Below are 19,659 nucleotides of genomic sequence, written 5' to 3'. Positions count from 1 at the left end.
TTTTTTTAAACAAATTATGATCTGCAGATTTGAATTGAATTGATGACAAATGAAATGAAATATGAGTGGATTTAATATTTAATGTTCCTAGTACTAGTTATTTCCACATTTATTTCCAGTTTTACTTTATCTTTTCATTTCATAATTGTTGATAGCAGTAGTGCCTAAGATAAGATTGCAAACTGATGACATGAATGTATTTGAATATCAATATTCAAACATTTTTAATTTCTAACTTCTAGATTTCCACTGTTACTTCCTTGAAGACAGTTTTTCTTGTAGTCATAGCACAAATGTGGGCATTATGCATGTGTTCGAAGTACTCTAAATACAGTTATATATATAGCACTATTCTTAACACTGAGGGAGAGTATTGATTCCAAGGAGAGAGTAAATGGTATATATCAACTGTAATGGAAGCTAGACTGTTGATGCTATATGACAAAGTCTTAATGAGAGTTCAGAGGAGAGCAGGCTCATTTGATTAAAAAATTTGTAAAGACAATTTACTGAAGGAGTTGGGCCCTAAAAGTTAGATAGAATTTTAACATATGAGAAATGGGGCAAGAGAGGGATTTGAACATCTAAAAGGCATGTTTTCTAGTGAGGATGACCGTTAATTTCAATTTAAGATTATGTAATCTTAGTGAAACCATTTGTAGAGGAGAAAGCTTTCTTTCCTAGTTAAAATTATGTTAGCAAAATTCTTTTATTTAATTCAGGTTAGATATATACTTAGGTTAAATAGGAATAGTTTTAAAGTATTAACCATTTAGTATACATTGTGGTAATGTTTGTGTTGCATTATCTAATTTTGAAATTGTGTTTTACTGTTAAATGTTTGTATGCTGTTATTCTTCAGGTGGAATGTTCCTGGCCACAGGAAGCACAGACCATATTATTAGGGTTTATTTTTTTGGCTCAGGTCAGCCAGAAAAAATATCAGAATTGGAGTTTCATACTGTAAGTATTGGTGAAAAGAATTAGATGAGTACAATTTAAATGAGTCTTAACAGTTTATTTTCAGGATCCTCTTTTTTATCTGTTTATATGTAGGACAAAGTTGACAGTATCCAGTTTTCCAACACTAGTAACAGGTAAAATAATTATTTTTGTTAAATTTAATTCCATTTTTAAAATTATGAAATAAAGATAATTTTTATAGTCAGATTTTAATTAAAATTGTATAGGAATTAATCACCTAAAAGAAAGATCTTGATTAGTTATATTGAAAAGTGTATATAGCATTCGTATGTGAACATACATCTTTATGTTTCATTTGTAATAATGTTAGTTTAGTTGGCCATTTTTAATAATAGGGATTTTTATCCATCTTGCCTATTTCCTATATATATCAAAGTAAAGGGACACTTAGTAGAGATTAGAAATATATCACTGTAATATTTGAGGCAGGACTGGTTTTTCCATGTTCTGGTTTTAAAATGAAAGAAAGGTATTTCTAAGAACCTTGAATAGAATGAGTCAAGGTCATTAATATTAAGAGAAAAGTCAGTAATTTTCTATTTGAAAATATAAATTCTTTTTCTAAGGTACTAGATGGTGGCTTTGAAACCCTTTTGAATATTATTTTGAGACCTAGCCATTCATATTAGAATACATGTGTATAAAATTTTAAAAGCCTATAATGTTTCAGAAGTTCTTAGATTTGCAGTGAATATCTGGTTGAGTATGAGAATGCTATGTAAGTAAAGATGAGTGTTGTCTTTTGAGTATTTTTAAAAACATAACTTTTGGAAAGTTCATTTTGGTTGAACATGTGTGATTTTTATCTTGGTGGTGGACTTCTTTTTAATGCAGGTTTGTAAGTGGAAGTCGTGATGGAACAGCGCGAATTTGGCAATTTAAACGAAGAGAATGGAAGAGCATTTTGTTGGATATGGCTACTCGTCCAGCAGGGTAAGAAATCAAATTTGATATTATACATCAGTATAGATAGATCATTTAAAGTATGCCATATAACAGGTTGGTGTATCTCTAAGCTATAAAAGCATATATCATAATCATTGTTAAAATGATTGCTTTATGATTCGAGGTTCTACTGGAGATGAAAGGCTTTAATTTTTATAAAATGATTTTTGCATTATCGGAGAAGGCCTACTGCATTAATTTTTTTTTTTCAGTTCAGTTTTGTTAAGACAATGATGGTACTGTAAGAATAGTTTTAAGTTTCACTAGTTTTTTAAAAGCAGAGCATATTATAATGCTACATTTGTCACAGAGGGATCATGTGGTTTATCCAATGGTTTTCTCTAGCCAAAAGAAATGATATTACAACTTGTAACTGTTGTTTTGGTCTTAACCATTTTTTCTATTTGTTTTTGTGTAGTAGTCTCGGATAGAAGAGTAGAGCAGTTAAGCAGGGCATAACAGTAACAGTAAAAATGGAGAGCAGCATGACACAGAGTTCTAGGGTCCAGATAGAGTTAAAGCAGTGACGTTTATTCAGTTATTTTGAAGGCTCAGGAGTGCTGGAATCCTGGGTTTGCTGACTTGGTGCAGTGATTTTTGCCGTCATCCTATGTTTATTCAAACTATTCTTAACTGCTAGGTGATAGTTATGTTTCTGAATATAAATTATATGAAAATACATTTAGGTTTTTGTCATACTTGTATTTTAATAAATAGTGTCAGTGTAAACAAATACTGCCTCCATCACTTTCAGTCAAAACCTTCAAGGAATAGAAGATAAAATCACAAAGATGAAAGTAACTATGGTGGCGTGGGATCGACATGACAATACAGTTATAACTGCAGTTAATAACATGACTCTGAAAGTTTGGAACTCTTACACCGGTCAACTAATTCATGTCCTGATGGTGAGAAAAAAGATTAAAATTTATTTGGTATAATTAAAACTGATTGTAGAATGGAGTATGTTCATTTAGGAATAGTCTTAAGTTAGTTAAAATCTCTTAACTTGCTAGATGGGAAACTTGCCAGAGATTGGAAATAATTTTAAAATACAGTTAAATGGGTTTGGCTTGGAAATATAGATCAATGCTGTTTTTTGGTATGTAGGGCTGCATCAATAGTATTCTCAGGTTTCAGCAAATAATAGCAAAACTCTGGACAGTGATATTAGCTCAGCTTTGTTATTATACATTGATAAATATGAAGATTTTGCCACCTTAATAATTCTGTAAACTCAGAACTTTGAAATGTTTCCATATTGTTGGATGGAATTTTCTTCTTTAATATTTATAATTCTTTGCTACTTCAAAAATACTTTAGGGTCATGAAGATGAGGTATTTGTTCTTGAGCCACATCCATTTGATCCAAGAGTTCTCTTTTCTGCTGGTCATGATGGAAACGTGATAGTATGGGATCTGGCAAGAGGAGTCAAAATTCGATCTTACTTCAATATGGTAATTATCAGTCTCTTTATAGCTATTAAAGATTTGGGGACGTATTGACTCAGGTACTTTGCATATCACAAAGGAAATCCATTTAAGAATAAGTTCAGACATTATTTTGACTTAAAGTTTCAAAAAGTTGCTTATTTCACACTTATTTACATGCTATATTTAAAGGAAAATTAGTTGTGCATGTTAAAATACATATGAATATTATGATAACTAAGCTAATTTTTAAAACAGTTTTAATAGTGAAACTTTGGTGAGAAAAAAGTATGACAATACAATAGAGATAGAACGAAAGTTTGGAAAAATGTGAAGAAATTATAAGTAAATTTTTATATTGTGTTATTGTATTTCACCAGTAGTCCTATAGTACAACATAACTTAATTAAAATACACCCATTTTAAAACGAAAGCAAAGAATGTTATTCTTTCCTTTTATCAAATTGTAGTATATTAGATATTTATTTGTGATTAAGCACTTTTTTCTCCATATTTTGCTGCTTATATCGATTTTAGTATATTTTGCTGACTACTTGAATTGCAGGGTTTGATATCACATTTTACTCTGTAGTGTTTTCAAGAAGTGCTCCTTGAATACTGCTTAGTTAAATTTTTTTACTCTACTTCCTATACATCAATTATGTTTTTTAAAAATAAAAACAAAAACAAAAATGTGTCTACTATTTTGGCATGTTTAGAAATTTTTAGAAATCAAGGATAGAAATCTTTGGTAATAAATCATAAAATAATACAACTAATAGTGTGGTTGGTCAGTTATTTTGCAAAAATAATTGTTTCACAAAACAGTCTTGTGAAATATAATACTTTGTGAAAAAATTTCATGAAAGTGATCCCATAGTTCAGTGATGGGCAACCTTTTGAGCTTGGTGTATCAGACTTCGCCAAAAAACTGAGCATAACTCGGGTAGTGTGTCACTTTGAGGAAAAAACATTATTTCGCAAATGTTTTATCCTCGGCATGCGGCCGCCTCAGCGGTCGCGTGTCATCAGAAATGGCTACGTGTGTCAGTGTTGACACGCGTGTCATAGGTTCGCCATCACTGCCATAGTTGATTGGTAATCATAGTAAAGCTACATCTATGTAGTAAGTAATCATTGATCAAAACAGTTGAAGGAGGATTAAGCAGAAGATAAAAGGATTTTTATTAATGAAGGAATTAACTGTAGCTGTCTTTATTGATATGCCTTAATGTACAATAAGGTAAGAAATAAGATTTGTCAAATTCTTACTTTTCTAAAAAGACAGCGCTAATTTATTTGGGGTACAATTGTTAGTGATGGATGGATTTCCTTAGTGATTATATGTAAAGAGGAGACTTTTTAAAAACAAATCTTTAAATATGCTGGTAAAGAATATTTTCACCTCTTCTTTTTATCCTTGTGTTTCTGGTTTGCTTCTTTTTGGGACATTTCTATTGAATGTGGAAATTAGTCATTTCTTGATGTGTCTTTATAGTTTCAAAAGAAAACAATTTGTCTATACATTTATTACTTTATTTAGTAATTTCTTATATTTTCAAAGGGCATTGGTATATTAAAGTGTTTAGAGGGAAAGTTTTCTCTTACTTGAGTACTGCTGTCACCTTTAAGTTATAAAGGTGAATAAGTGACTTAAAGTTTCAAAAAGTTGCTTATTTCACACTTATTTACATGCTATATTTAAAGGAAAATTAGTTGTGCATGTTACAATACATATGAATATTATGATAACTAAGCTAATTTTAAAAGTAGTTTTAAATTAAGATTTAATTTGTTTGTTGTCAGGTAAGTCTATCACACTAATATTCCATTTTATAAGTAGATATAAAAATTGAAGCACCTTGAGATTGAAATGATTTACTCTTAGATCATTACAATTTAGTGATATAATCAGGAGTAGAAGTCAACAATGTTATATTGTATACTCTTTGTAATTAGCTAAGGGGGTTAGTTATAATACTGCCTTAAAAATTATTTCTTGTTTAATGAGTGTTTTAGATAAGGATATTTTCCCTGCTCTTTTAATAAGAAACTAAAGGGCTTTAAATGGCAGAAGAAACAAATTTATGTAATAAGTAGAATAGGATAGTATCCGTAGACTCTTCAAACTGTTAAAAAAACAAAAAGGATTAAAAATAAATCTTGCATTTAACAAAACAGAAAATGAGCTATTCTTTATCATATTAGCATAAAAATACGCTGTTTAATTTTTCGGATGATTTTTAAAGGCTTCCAAAATGTTTCTACATATTATCTCATCAGTGTCTTATGAAAAGATAATAAGGGTAGTAGATTTTACTATTACTGGCTTTGCAAATGGAGAAACTACACAGAGATAAATGCTTTGCCTAGGGTCAGCTAGGTCACAGCTATTATAAGGGTACTTGTAACTTAAGACCATGTTTTTCTGTCCTTTTTTAATGTTTTCTTAATGCTATCTCTAGTTGGGTTAAGTTATTGCACAGCTAACTTCCAACTCTACCCAGTTAGTGATGTGTGCAGTGGGAAAATACTTTTTAAATGAAATTAACTCAAAGTAGATCTAAGATATGTAAGTTAGCTTTACAATTTTTTTCTCTTAATTTGAAGTCATCTACATACCCTGGTTTTTGCTCTTTACTCCTTTGTGTGTGTGTTTTTTTTTCATTGTTTGTTTTATCTATGGGCATATGGAAGATAAAGCATCCAGCATTGCTATTAAGAAAATAAAAACAACTTGAGGGAGGAGTAGAAGCTTGTGTTGACTGTACACTATCCTGAATGTTGAATGTTGGCTGTAGTTATAATTCTTTGGCTCTCTGTAGCTAATAAGTAAGCTTTGGTGTTGCCAATTCCTTACATTAAATTGAACTAGTAATCATAAATTCAAATTAGTAAATATTTTATTGTTTCCTATGTAAAGGCACTAGTTACGGTGAAAGTTTAGACCAAGTATTATTAAGATTTGTATTATTAGTATTTTGTGTGAGTTTTAAAATCAAGCTTATAACATGAATAAGTAAATTCACCATTAAATCTATGGCCAGAAAATAAGGAATGTAAATGGTGCCTTTATTTATTTATTTTAAATATGTTTTTATTTATTTTTAGAGAGAGAGGAAGGGAGAGAAACTTCATGAGAAAGAAACATTAATCTGCTGCCTCCTGCATGCCCCCTACTGGGGATTGAGCCTACAACCTGTGCCCCAACAAGTAATTTAACCAGTGACTTGTCAGTGCATGGGAAGATGCTCAACCAACTGAGCCACACTGTCCAATGCTAAATTTTGCCTTTAAAAGAACAAAAAATTTACATACAAATTCTTAAAACAGGTTTTTATTAAGTATTTTTTGAGAATATTGTTTCAATATTGGTCACACACACCCCTTCCCCTTTTTTTCCTTTTTTAAAAAATCCTCACCTGAGGATATCTTTTCTATTGATTTTTTTTTTTTTTTTGAGAGAATAGGGAGGAGGTGAGGGGGAGGGGAGAGAGAGAGACAGATACAAACATCGATGTGAGGGAGACACATAGATTGGTTTTGGTTGCCTCCCTCACATGCTCGGACCAGAGCCGGGGATTGAGCCTGCAACAGAGGTAGAGATATTTGCCCTTAACCGGGAATCAAACTCACAACCCTTCAGTCTATGGCCGACACTAACCACTGGGAAAACTAGCCCAGGCTCCCCCTTTTTATGATTATTGAATTTTCTGTTTGAAAGTTATACCTTTGTAAAAGGTAATGAAATAATGCAATAAATAATTATTTTGTACTAAAGCATTGTATTACACTTTTCTTATTTATTACATAAATTAAAATTGTTTTATGAAATTTTAGAAATTGTAAAAAATCCAGTATCATCAGAAAGTCTTTTAAAGGTGAAAGGTTGAATTTTTAAATGATTAAATGACTATGTTTGGTATATAGTAATTATGTTTTAATAACTTTTTAATGCATTTAATAAATTTAAAATATCGAGCCATTAATATTTTAATATTGCACTGATATTCATCATTCAGATAAATACTCTTTTTTATCCTGCAGCAAGCTATGATAACACTTAAAAATCTTATACTTTATTTTAGCATCACCCAAATATATAAACAACATTTTTGAGACTGAGAATTGAGATAAAGATTTAATTTCTTATATGCTTACATAATTCCCTAATTATTTCATTTCCAAATCTTATAAATAAATTCTCAACTTGCTAGTGAAATTTTCTATAAAAGTGATGGAGTAATTTTCATTATTTTTACTGCTAGCTTTATTTTTAATAGAGGAGCTGAATAATAAAAGCAGTTGGAGAATAGATGTTGGGTTTTTGTTACTTATAAGAAGTACATGTCAAGTGACATAGGGTATGAAATGGAATGGACAATGTATATTCCTTGTACTCTCCCCCTTGTCTCATTTTAAAAAATGAAATAATTTTAAGGAAAACTTTTAAAAGCACTTGTTGGAAAAGCATAATATATAAGGTAGAAACGTTGAACCCTTATTTTTTTCTTTAAATGAACCAAAGAAAGATGCTAAAGAGGATATTGTCGAGAAGGTTATAAACATAAGACAAATTTATTCTATTTTAAAAAAACCTGAATTCTCAACCTTAAACTTTACTTACCTATATTCTTTTTAAAACTATGTAAATTTATTCATGTTTCAGCTGAACAGTCCTTATATAACTTGAGTGTTCAGGGCAAAAGTAGAGTATTTTTGGACATTCTTTTGAAGGCAGATAGTGTATATTAAGAATATTCTTAACTCTCTGGGTATAGTTTGTAAGCCCACATATTTGTGTTTGGTAGTGGCAGGAGGTAAATACCAGTATAGCTTTGTTTTGATGAAAGTTGTTCTGAACTCTAGTTTAAAGCTCTAAACTCAAATTAATTACTGAGAGGCAGATAAATTAGTCCCGGAAATAACTTGAAAATGTATGCAAATTCACTGAATTGAAGTTGAGGGCTTTTGTAATATTTTAATTCCCTGAAAGAGGTAGGCAAGTTAAATTTATATAAGCATAAATGTCTCTAAATTTAAAAGTTGTTTTATTTAGCCCCTTTTCTCTTAAATTATCACAGCACAGCTAAGTTTTAACTACAAGTTTTAACTAAATGAATATTAAATTCATTTGGAAAGATACAAAAAGAGACTTTTAAATTTCTTAGTACTAGGCCATTTGATTATTAGATAGTAAATAAAAGATGTTTAGAGTGGTATTTGTAGATTCCACATTAGTAGTTTTCCTCGTGTGTCTGCCCCTTTTGCTTTTATCTTGCTCTCTTTTCTCTATATCTATTGTTCTTTCTGTGTCTATGAATCTGTCTCTCATGTCTGTTTCTGTCACGTTATTCAAAGCTCTTTTCTGGTTGCCTCTTATCTGGTTCTGATTTTAACTTAAGAGTACAATATATCTTTTGTTAGAAAGCGATTTTACTGAATTTGATTGTTGCTTTGTTTTTGTTGTTTTATGAGTAATTTCCAAATAACAATTTATTTAATTAATTTTTTTCTTATTTTTATAATTGTTAACCTTTCTTTTACTTGAGATTTTTAAAAAATGTTCCAGTGTCCACTAATCCAGAACAATAAATTTCTCCTTGCAACGTTCTAAACAAGCAGAGGCTGCCAATCCACCACTCAGAATTTTTGCACATGCTTATTGATATTAACCTGTTCTCAGTGTGGTTTCTATTTTAGTTTGGACAACTGTAGCTGTATGTATCTAGGAAAGGGAGAACAAAAAGCTTTAAAAAGGTATATTATATCATGTTCTCTTGTGAATCCAAATTTCAAGATCTCTATCTCTTTTTCCTTCTTTCTTCCTTCCTTCCTATCTATCTCATTACCTATCATCACCTAACAAGATGTCATATCAGCATTCTGTGTGTTAAAAAGGATTCTTTGATGCTTCCAGTCTTTGTTTCAACCTTTCTGGGTAAGGAATTACTTTCAGTCTTCTGATTATAAACTTTAGTTATTGCTGCTGTCTTTCAGATTTCTGGAGTTCTTTAGATTCTGTCTCTTTCTTATCTATATCTTGGTATCAAAGACATACCTTAAAATTTGTTGCCATAACTGTTTGTCTCTCTGGTTTGTCACACTATATTTGGGGAATTACGTTTATGTTGTAATTCTTCAGTATGCTCTATGAGTTGCTATCACAAAGATATTCAAGATTTGAAAGTTATAAGGGAAAGTATTTAAATTCTGTATAATGTAAACACACAGGTGAAGACATTTTGATTAGCAAATAGAACAAGGGATGGTACTTGATTTTAACCAGTGTGCAGTTGAATTGGGGAGATAAAATATACCTGGAAAAAAGTATTGATAAGTAGTTTCAAATGCTAGCGTGCGTATGAGAAGATAATTGCTATATCTAAAGATGTAGGGGGATCACTTCAGGTGGTTGGTCAAAGGTTTTTTTGGGCAGGAGGAATTGAAAGTATGCCTTGAACAATAAATAAGAATTGAATCAGTAAAAAATACTTTCATAAATAAGAGGAATATTATAAATAACAAAGTAAGAAATATTAATACATGTTCATAGAGCAGTTCACAAAATATGTCTGGAATAGATTTTGAAAAATGGTTGATAAAATGAAAAGCGTGACGTTGAGGTGTGTTGTCGATGACCTCATATTATCACGTGAGCATAAAGAATAGTTAAAATTGTGGGGATTTTTGGCAAATTATATTTATATTCCAGAAACTTAATAGAAAAATAGTTTGAATGCCAATAATATTATTTCAGGTATGTAATTGGATAGGTGGGGGAAGAACTAGTTTTATTAGTGACATTATAATGAAAAATTATAGGGGTAGGTAGTAGGAAATTTGTGGAAGAAAGAAATTGTGTGTGTGTGTGTGTGTATATATATATATATATACATATATATATATATACATATATATATGTATGTGTGTGTGTGTATATATATATATATATGACTTGGTATTTTTATAGAAGGGTTAGGGCTAGAGAGTGATAGATTTAATAAATTTGTTGAGTATTAAGCTAGATGATTTTATAATACTGATATTATTGGAAATATGAAAGATGTGGAGGAAAACTTACTCTTTTTAGTTTATGTTTATACATTTATTGTTACATAATTTTGGACAATATATGTGGAAATGGGCAGCCAGACTTGGAGATAGAATAAAAGAGAAATAGAATATTGTTTACCTCTTCATGGAGATAAGAAAGGCAGTGTAGAGAGCTTAAACCTAAACTTTTAGAAATAGTTATATTTAGCAGGGTAGTGGAGAGATCACAATGTCTAGAAGTAAGACACCATTGTCAGAGGAACCAAAGGAGGAAAATAGATTTCAAGGAGGACTTGATTAATAGTATTGCTGCCCTCAGAGAAATCAGAATATGGTAAACAAAATGCTGTTACATTTGAAGATGAGTTATTTATTTTGGTAATGTATTTTTTTCTAAATGAAAATTAGAGTTGATTCTTCAAAATCACTTTTATATATCTACTGGCTTTATCAAGCCAGTTTCCTTTTGTATGTAAATTTATCTTGGCACCACTTATTTTAAAAAGCTATCTTTTATTCATATCTAATAATGTTACCATAAAGAATTTTCAATATTAAAGAAAACATTCATCCAGCAGTGATTTTTTAAAGTAATTTGATGACACCTAGACTATTGGAATGTTGATTGCTTCCCTTAACATATATTCTTTGTTTACACTGTAACTATTTTAATAATTAAAAGGTCACTAAAGTATGACAGTGACTATCTTTAGTATCTAGTGTACATTCTTAATTAACTTTATTTTTCTCTCAGGTTGATAAACTTTTAAGGTTCTTCATATATAAGAAAGGACACTTTCCATGTCTATCCCATAAAATTATAAGGTTATTTTAAATGACTTATTTTAAATTATGTACTATTTTCTGGATGAGATGCTCCCTTTTAATCAATGATGTATTTAAAAATATGAATTAGACCAAAAAAATTGGCATTGATTATAGACTTGGAATTATTCCATAACAGGATGATTCTGCTTAAGAGAGTTCATATTTTTTACCTTTCTGATTTGTGTTGTGTTCCTTTAAGAGTACATACTTCTCATATTCTGCTGTATGTACCTCATGATTGATATAATTTAGACCCTATAATTTAGTCTTCATTGTAGAGCTTTTAGCATACCTCATTTCCAAAATGTCCAGTTCATCCAAAAAGTCTTCCTGAATATTAGATTTAGGATTTTAGATCTGGATAGGACTCTAAAGATCATTTAGGTATCTCCATCATTTCACAGAGAAAGTAGGTAATTTGCTTATTACTAGAGGAAAGGTCTCTTGGATCTTAGGCCCCATTCCTCTGTTTCCATTAATTATTCATCTTTCTACTTAACAAAAATTATATTAGAAATTATGGATAGTATTCTGCCTTTCAAAGGGTACTAATGTACTTCATTAAATATTACAATTCTGTCATCATTATTTCTTGGAAATATTTTCAGCATTCTTTAGTTAATATGAGAATTTTCTTGAAAATGTGTTCATTATTTTAACTTATCTGGTTCTTTCATCTTTTGCTTTAAAAAATTAATTAAAACATAATAGTTGCTGGATATGTTTTTATTTTTTATTTTAACTGCTATTGAAATTTTTGCACTAATTAGTAAATACTAGCTCTTGGATTTCTCAGCTTTTATTGTGATTTAATGTATATAAGTATTATGTGGTGTTTATTAACATGTCTCAATATTTAGTAAGCATACTTGATTTTATTAGAGGAATAATTCATCTAAAATTTATTTTGAACATTTCTCATTCATTCTGGGTTTTTTAAATTTACTAAAGCTGTAATAGTACTAGCATAAGTTATATACAATATTAAATTTATATTAACTTACTCTCTTGTTAAGCAGTATATTTAATTTTATGTGATAGGTTTAACTTTAATATGGTAGAGAGGATATTTTTTTCTTTCAGTTTTTAAATATAAACCTCATTGCTTTCTCGTTACACATACATACTCAAATAGTGCATTAAATTTTTCTTTGAGAATTCTTATAAATACTTTTATCCCGGTTTAAGAAGATAAAATTATTTTCAGTGAGAAATATTTAACTTATTGTTTTGTTTTGTTTTCTTAGTTAATCATAGCATAGATAATAAAAACAGCTAAGGTGTATTTAGTATATAGGGAAAGTAAAATATTTTCCTTATTTTGTATTAACTGAAAAGTTTTGTCTACATTTTGTAATTATGGGTGTTGGTTAACTGAGGAACCATTACTAAATATAAATTTGGCATTTTAATTAATAAGGTCACGGCACCTTTTCTAATTGGTTCAAGAGTAGTGCAGATTCTTTCAGTGCCTTCTTTAATGACTAAGATTAATCCAAATACATTTTAATGTATTTTACCTATTTTTTATTTTATTGATTATACTTTCATTTTCTCCATATAAAAATCACTTTGAAGTTATATAGATGCCTTGCACACACAAAATTGATACCATCCTGCCATATTAACAATGGCATGTGTTATATCAGAAATTTAGTGGTCTTCAATAAGATTGCTATTTTTTTCTTTGCTTTTTTTGAGCTTTATATGTTCCGTGTCTCCTAGGTATTTTTTAGAGATCTATTAAGTGTAAATACAACAACATTGGTAGATAGCATGGTTATAGGTGGATTAATTCTCAAACCACTACCCTTCCTCCCCCACAAAAAGAAAAAACTATAGAGCAAGATAGCTTAAACATCACATGAAGGCTGTCCTTTTGCATTGCTGAGTCAGACTTCTTTCATATCTCTTTCTCACTTTTATGTTCTTAGAATTGTAAATTTAGACTTACAATAATATTACAATTTTGGAAGCATTTATTAGAGTATATTTATGAAGTAGTTGCTTTTTTTGTTTTCTCTTTTATGAAAATTAATGAACCAAGATAAATAAAACATCTAATAACACATGGCCAAGGCAGTTTCTACTCTTTATCTTTACTTGTTTTATGTAAAATTCTTTTTAGAGGTAAACTTTGTTGATGTGGTTACTTCGTTTAACTTTTTACTTGGAAAAGAAATTGAGGCTTGAATTCTGACATTTCTGCTTATTCAGTTTTGGCAAATAGTAAGTTATATAGCTAACAGTGCCTTAATGTTAACTTGGGGAAATATATTCTTTCTCATTTTTAAAAAGTTTTCAAGGATTTGGAATCAGTTTCCTTCCTCTGCTGTCTTACCTCCAACTTACTTCATAACCAAGACATGGTCCTGTTTCACATAGGATTCATTTTCTTGCTTTTATGGTAAATCTTTAACTGTAATAGACATTAGATAAGTTCAAGTTCACTAATTTTCTTTCGTATGATTAAGTTTTGAGGAAAGTTATTCTTCTTTTCCATTATTATTACTAGATAAAACAGCATTAATAAACACTAGTGGGCTCATTCCTTCTTTTCAGCAAGCTAAAGGGGAAAACTTTTGTTTTGTTTTTGAGGCAATTCCATTTGTGGTATCTAAATGTATTAGGGAGAGCCCTTCTTTTTAAAACGATTTTTTCTCTTTTGACCAAAATACAAACTTTTCTTGAAAATCAACTATTGTTCTTCTAAATTTCAATTTCACTTCTGTATTTGCTGAACTGAACATTCATCCCTATGCCATATTTTTAACATTAAAGAAAGAAAATTACCACTTCTCTCTTTGCCAAGCGTTTCTTGGGATATCGGGATAATACTAATAAAATTCAGTTTGTTCTAGATCAGTGGATACCGGAACAGAGAGGAGGTGTTTCTTACCTGATAAAGTGTGTGTGTTCCGATTCTGCTAATCCAGAAATCCAATCTCATTTGTTTAAAATCATCCTTAGTTGTTATTTGTTAGGGAGTCAACTCCCTATTTTGATTTTTTTCTGAAATTCAGTCCCTAGATGTGCTTTAGATAGGGTAGAATTTTTACCTCTTTCAGAACACTGCTAAAGAAGTTTTCAACTGGAACATAGTGTGAAGAAGCACTGAGAGCAAAAAAATTCAGAGTGGTGATTGGCCACCTCTGTTTGATTGACAGGTTGCAGGGAGAAACCCATTCGTTCTGGATTAATGGAACTGGAAAGCAGAAAACAATTATCAGGTAAAAAAAACCTTTTCTTTAACCTTTGAAATTCACCATTTAAAATATGAGTCAGACCATCAAGGGAACTTATTACCAAAAGGAAAAATAATTAGTGTCTCATGAGCATCTTTGGCTACTACTTCCAAGAGTTACCAAGAAAAAAAAAAAGCTACAGTTACTACACACTGTCAGCCTTTGCTGAAAGGGCTTGATTAAATGCAGATATGTTGAAAGGGCGTGTAAGGAGCAATTACGTTCTAAGTCTGGGTTAAAGACATGAAGCAGAATTCTATGGGTGGGGGAGATTGGTGGTGTTTTATTTCCTGAATTGTGTTTGGTCTGTGGATAAATAAGAACAGTTTGGTTTTCAGAGCTTTAATCTGGCACTTTTCATGAATATTCACAAATTTCGTTACTAAACTGTGTTTGTTATACTTACTTACTTTATTAGGATGTTATACTTATATATCATCATAAAATTCTAGTAACAATAGTGACCAGTTCTTTATTTTTTTAATGGCAATTTTCTGATTACTGGTTAAATACATTTCAGATTGAAGGCCAAGGACATGGTGCAGTATTTGACTGCAAATGCTCTCCTGATGGACAGCATTTTGCATGCACAGACTCTCATGGACATCTTTTAATTTTTGGCTTTGGCTCCAGTAGCAAATATGACAAGGTAGGGTATAATGACTATATATCTTAGTTTTTTTTAATCCCTGGATGTTTAGTGGTTGTATTGGGGCAGGGGGTGAGAATCATTTACGCTTTCAGCATATTTGAAGACTATTTCAGCAAACAGAAGAGCCATATTTTAGTCTGGAGATTTATGTTTTGGAGAGAAGGGTGAAGACAACAATTTTTAAATCTTTCTTTTCTAAAATAGACATTAGATAATAATTATATGTTATTTAAATAAGTAAAAATAGACTCTTTATTTCAGAAGGAAGAACTTTATACTTAATTAGCCTTCAAGAACAATCTAGATTGTAGTCTTAAAATTGGAGCATATAAACTGGGGATGGGTGATATTATCCATAAAAGGACTTTTGAAATTATGTAAAACATTTTATTTGTATGGATAATATACATTTATCTGGGATACAAATTTGTGGCTTTCAAATGTGTGCCATACTGATGGTAGCTAATGTTTTTAATTAAGACTAAGATGAGTGACTAAAATTGCTTTTTTGTAGTAGAGTGGTATAAAAGATTATAAAAATTGCATAGCTCATGATTTAGTTGTAAGATGTTCCAAATTAACCATTATAAATGTTGATGTTACAGATGTTTGAAGCATGAGTTCATATTAATAATTTTATATTTTAGAAAAAATGCTTAAGTCTTGGAAAATGGGATAATGTTAAATTTTTATATTAACTTTATATAAACCATATTCACTGTATACTTAAGGATTTTCTTAAATTGCATAAGTGATGTCATTAAAGAGTTTAATTCTGAGAATAAATTCATTGAATGTTTACCCTTTGTAAAATGCTAAAAAATACTATTACCCCATTTGTTAATTTAAAACGTAAGATAAAGCATGTTAGCTCTGTTAAAGTAATAGTACCGTTGGATGATTTATGCCTAGATTTGATTTTATCATGTGATTTGAAATTATATAACCTATCTATTCAATCTCAGAGAAAATTCAAAGTAGCTACTTTTTTTATTACAAAATTCAATGTAGAAAATATAAAGGTTTATTTACAATTAATTCAGTAAAATAATTCTTTTATATTGCTCTTAATATCATGATTTATGGTGAATTGTTTGCTTTCTATTAGAAATTTATAATGATAAATTTTATTTTTCCAATCTTTTATCATCCTTTCTTTTTAAAGATAGCAGATCAGATGTTCTTTCATAGTGATTATCGGCCCCTTATTCGAGATGCCAACAATTTTGTGTTAGATGAACAGACTCAGCAAGCACCGCATCTCATGCCTCCTCCTTTTTTGGTTGATGTTGATGGTAACCCTCATCCATCAAGATATCAGAGATTAGTTCCTGGTCGTGAAAATTGCAGGGAGGAGCAGCTCATTCCTCAGATGGGAGTAACTTCCTCAGGTAAATGTTCATTTTCATAGACAACCAAATTTTTCTTTTCCTACTGAAAATTTATAAAATTATTAATTGGGTAACACTCTGTTTTGAATATATGAGAAGTAAAATGATTTTCTATACTTCCCTAAAGTTTTTGATTAATGCTTAAGAATTTCAAGATAATTAAGGAACATTGAAGATTTAAAGCAATAATTTGATCTATATCCATTTATAACCTCCGGGGATTAACAGGATAAGTTCCTATATTTGATATGAGATGTCAATTTATTTATTCATTCAGCAACATATATTGAAAATATCCTCTGTCCCTGACACCTGCTAAGCTGTGGTATTCAGTAATCACAGTTGTAAACAGATACATGGTTAAAAATTGTGATAAATCTTACTAAGGGGGTAATAATGTGATGTGAGAGACTAAGATTAGATAGTCTATTCCTATTGAAGATTGTTTTAAAAAGTGATCAACTTTTATTTATTTGATTTTTTTAAAATATTTATTTTTAGAGAGAGAGGAGAGAGAAATTCATTAATTGGTTGCCTCCCCTACATGCCCCTACTGAGGATCAAACTTGAAACCCTGGGTATTATGCCCTGACCAAGAATTAAACCCGCCACCTTTTGGTATGGGATGATGCTCCAGCCAACTGAACCATATCAGCCAGGGCAAAAGTGATCAAGTTTTAGAAGTTTATATGTAAGATAGGGATGAAAAGTGTTGAGAGCTATTTTAGTGATGTAATGAAGGTAAATGTTAAATGAGTTATGGAATTGGAGTTTAACGGTCTATAGACACCTTCTTCCACCCTTTGGATAAGAAACAACACTAATTTATGAAGTGAAAATAATGGACTCTATAAAGAAGGTTAAAGCCAGGTTTGAAATTATAAATCATTCTGTTATATATTAGAATAGAAAAATGTTTGTGAGATATTTTAAGTTCTTGACTGTAGCATAACGGACAAGTAGATTTAAAGGACATATATGGGATATAATATATAATAAGTAACTTAAGTAATGAATTCAGATTCTATAGGCAGCGTAGAAAAAACTATTTCATTGCATTATAGAGAACCCACTTATTTTTTCTTAAAGGATTGGTCATGAAATTTCATGAAGATGAAAATATTACATAGGAAAGGCTGCTCTTGTAACTATACATGCCCACTCAGGATGAAGGGTGAGGAGAAACATGAAAGGAATAGTCCCTGCTGCCACTGGTAGAGAGTAGTACAGTCCAGCAGACCTGAGTGTCTGGATTATTTGAAATTAAAACGTCTCAATACAGGGACACAGCATGGCTGGGATTTTAGGCATAAGGAAATGAAGAAATGATTCACTTATTAAAATATTAGTGCTACTAATTAGTGTGATTACTTTGTTCTTCATTAACTTTTTATAAAGGGCTTTCATAAATAATGTCATTTAATCCTTATATCTATGGTATCTCAATCCTAAAAGTTTAGAAAATGAAAACAAGATTCTATCTTGTCCAAGTTAAAGTATATGGAATTATAGGTACTCAAACTCAGCTTGACTTCCAATCCATTGTTCTTTCTTTCATACTAAGCTGACCTTGGAGTAAAAAGTAGACTTGATTTTGAAAATGAAATAGAGACTGGTTATCAATACAGTTTTGGTCACAAAAGAACCCATAGCAATAATTGTGGCTTCAAAGTGAGTCACACAATTTTTAAGTGTTCTAGGTCATAGAATTCAGGTTAAACATTATTTCTTTCATCAAGAGTTAAAGAGTACAAAAATAGAACAAAAGAATTTTTTATATATTTTTAAAATTTATTTTTATATGATTTTAAAGAGGAAGAGAGAGAGAGAAACATCATTGATGAGTGAGAATCATTGATTGGCTGCCTCCTGCACACCCTCCACTGGGCATACCCAGACATGTACCCCTTCGGGAATTGAACCATGACCTCCTGGTTCATAGGTCGATGCTCAACCACTGAGCCATGCCAGTCAGGCAGTAATACTTTTTTTTTTTTTTTTAACTCAGCATTATTTCTAACTAAATTTCTGTTTGCAAACCTAGATCTATAATAATATTTATTTTTGAAAAATATCTGTAGTGCTAGGTAAAAATAGATGATGGCTATTGTAATAATAAATTGATTCAAATGCAGTTTTGTTATATTTACACTGAACAATACACTTTAAATGTGTTTCCTCAATTGTAAACTTGAGCTAGGTAAAATTACTCATGATTATTTATACATGCGATGTTTTGCTAGCAGCATACCAGGAAAGAAGCATCCATAGGCATTTTAACATTTACCTCTTTCTTCTTTTACCACTTTCTATCTTTGTGATCTTGGATAAATTATTTTATCACACTGATTTTTAGTTTTCTCTTATTTTTTAACATTACTAGAGGCCCAGTGCATGATTCAATCATGCACGTGTAGGGTCCCCTACACGCTTTCGCTTTTTGCGGTGGAGCTGGGTGCCTGTCTGCTGGTGCACCAGGCCTTTCAGAAGCCTCCGGCTCGGCAGAGGCTTCTGAAAGGCCTGGTGCCGGAGCAGACAGGCACCCAGCTCCCCCACTTTTGATGGTCCGCGGCCGCTGAGAGGGGCTACCCTGCTGTTGAGAGGCGCAGGGGGTGGGACTCCCGCCCCCTGCGCCTCTCAACGGCCGCTGAGGGGGGCTGCCACGGACACCTGGCTACCCTGCCGTTGAGAGGCGCAGCTGGGTGTCCGCGGCAGGCCCCCTCAGCGGTCGCGGATCTGGCCGTTGAGAGGCACATGGGGCGGGAGTCCTGCCCCCTGCGCCTCTCAACAGCAGGGTAGCCCCCCTCAGTGGCAGCGGATCCGTGCCTCTCAATGGCCGGATAGGCCATCCTGAGTCCCGCCGCCCAATTGTGGGCGTAGTGGAGTGATGGTAATTTACATGTTACTCTATTATTAGATAGGATAAGCTTAATACATGTATCCCTTTCTTTATACCTTCGTTGCTATACTTTTAAAAATATATATTTTATTGATTTTTTTACAGAGAGGCAGGGAGAGGGATGGAGAGAAATATCGATGAGAGAGAAACATCGATTAGCTGCCTCCTGCACACCCCCTACTGGGGATGTGCCCACAACCAAGGTACATGTCCTTGACCAGAATTGAA

The 19,659-nt window shown here is 31.3% G+C and overlaps 1 protein-coding gene across 1 annotated transcript in view; it reads left to right on the top strand.

The window, feature by feature from the left end:
- Positions 1-19,659, top strand: part of PHIP (pleckstrin homology domain interacting protein) — a 147,280-nt gene that overhangs the window by 63,635 nt on the left and 63,986 nt on the right. Inside the window, exons 11-17 of the mRNA XM_054722630.1 lie at positions 863-963; positions 1,057-1,097; positions 1,819-1,917; positions 2,684-2,837; positions 3,253-3,387; positions 15,010-15,138; positions 16,307-16,532. Of these exons, the coding sequence (XP_054578605.1) occupies positions 863-963; positions 1,057-1,097; positions 1,819-1,917; positions 2,684-2,837; positions 3,253-3,387; positions 15,010-15,138; positions 16,307-16,532 (885 nt within the window). The remainder of the gene's footprint in view (positions 1-862; positions 964-1,056; positions 1,098-1,818; positions 1,918-2,683; positions 2,838-3,252; positions 3,388-15,009; positions 15,139-16,306; positions 16,533-19,659) is intronic.

Source organism: Eptesicus fuscus, chromosome 10 (assembly GCF_027574615.1).
Source record: "Eptesicus fuscus isolate TK198812 chromosome 10, DD_ASM_mEF_20220401, whole genome shotgun sequence".
Taxonomy (NCBI): Eukaryota; Metazoa; Chordata; class Mammalia; order Chiroptera; family Vespertilionidae; genus Eptesicus; species Eptesicus fuscus.
This window is presented reverse-complemented; position numbering and strand designations above follow the sequence as displayed.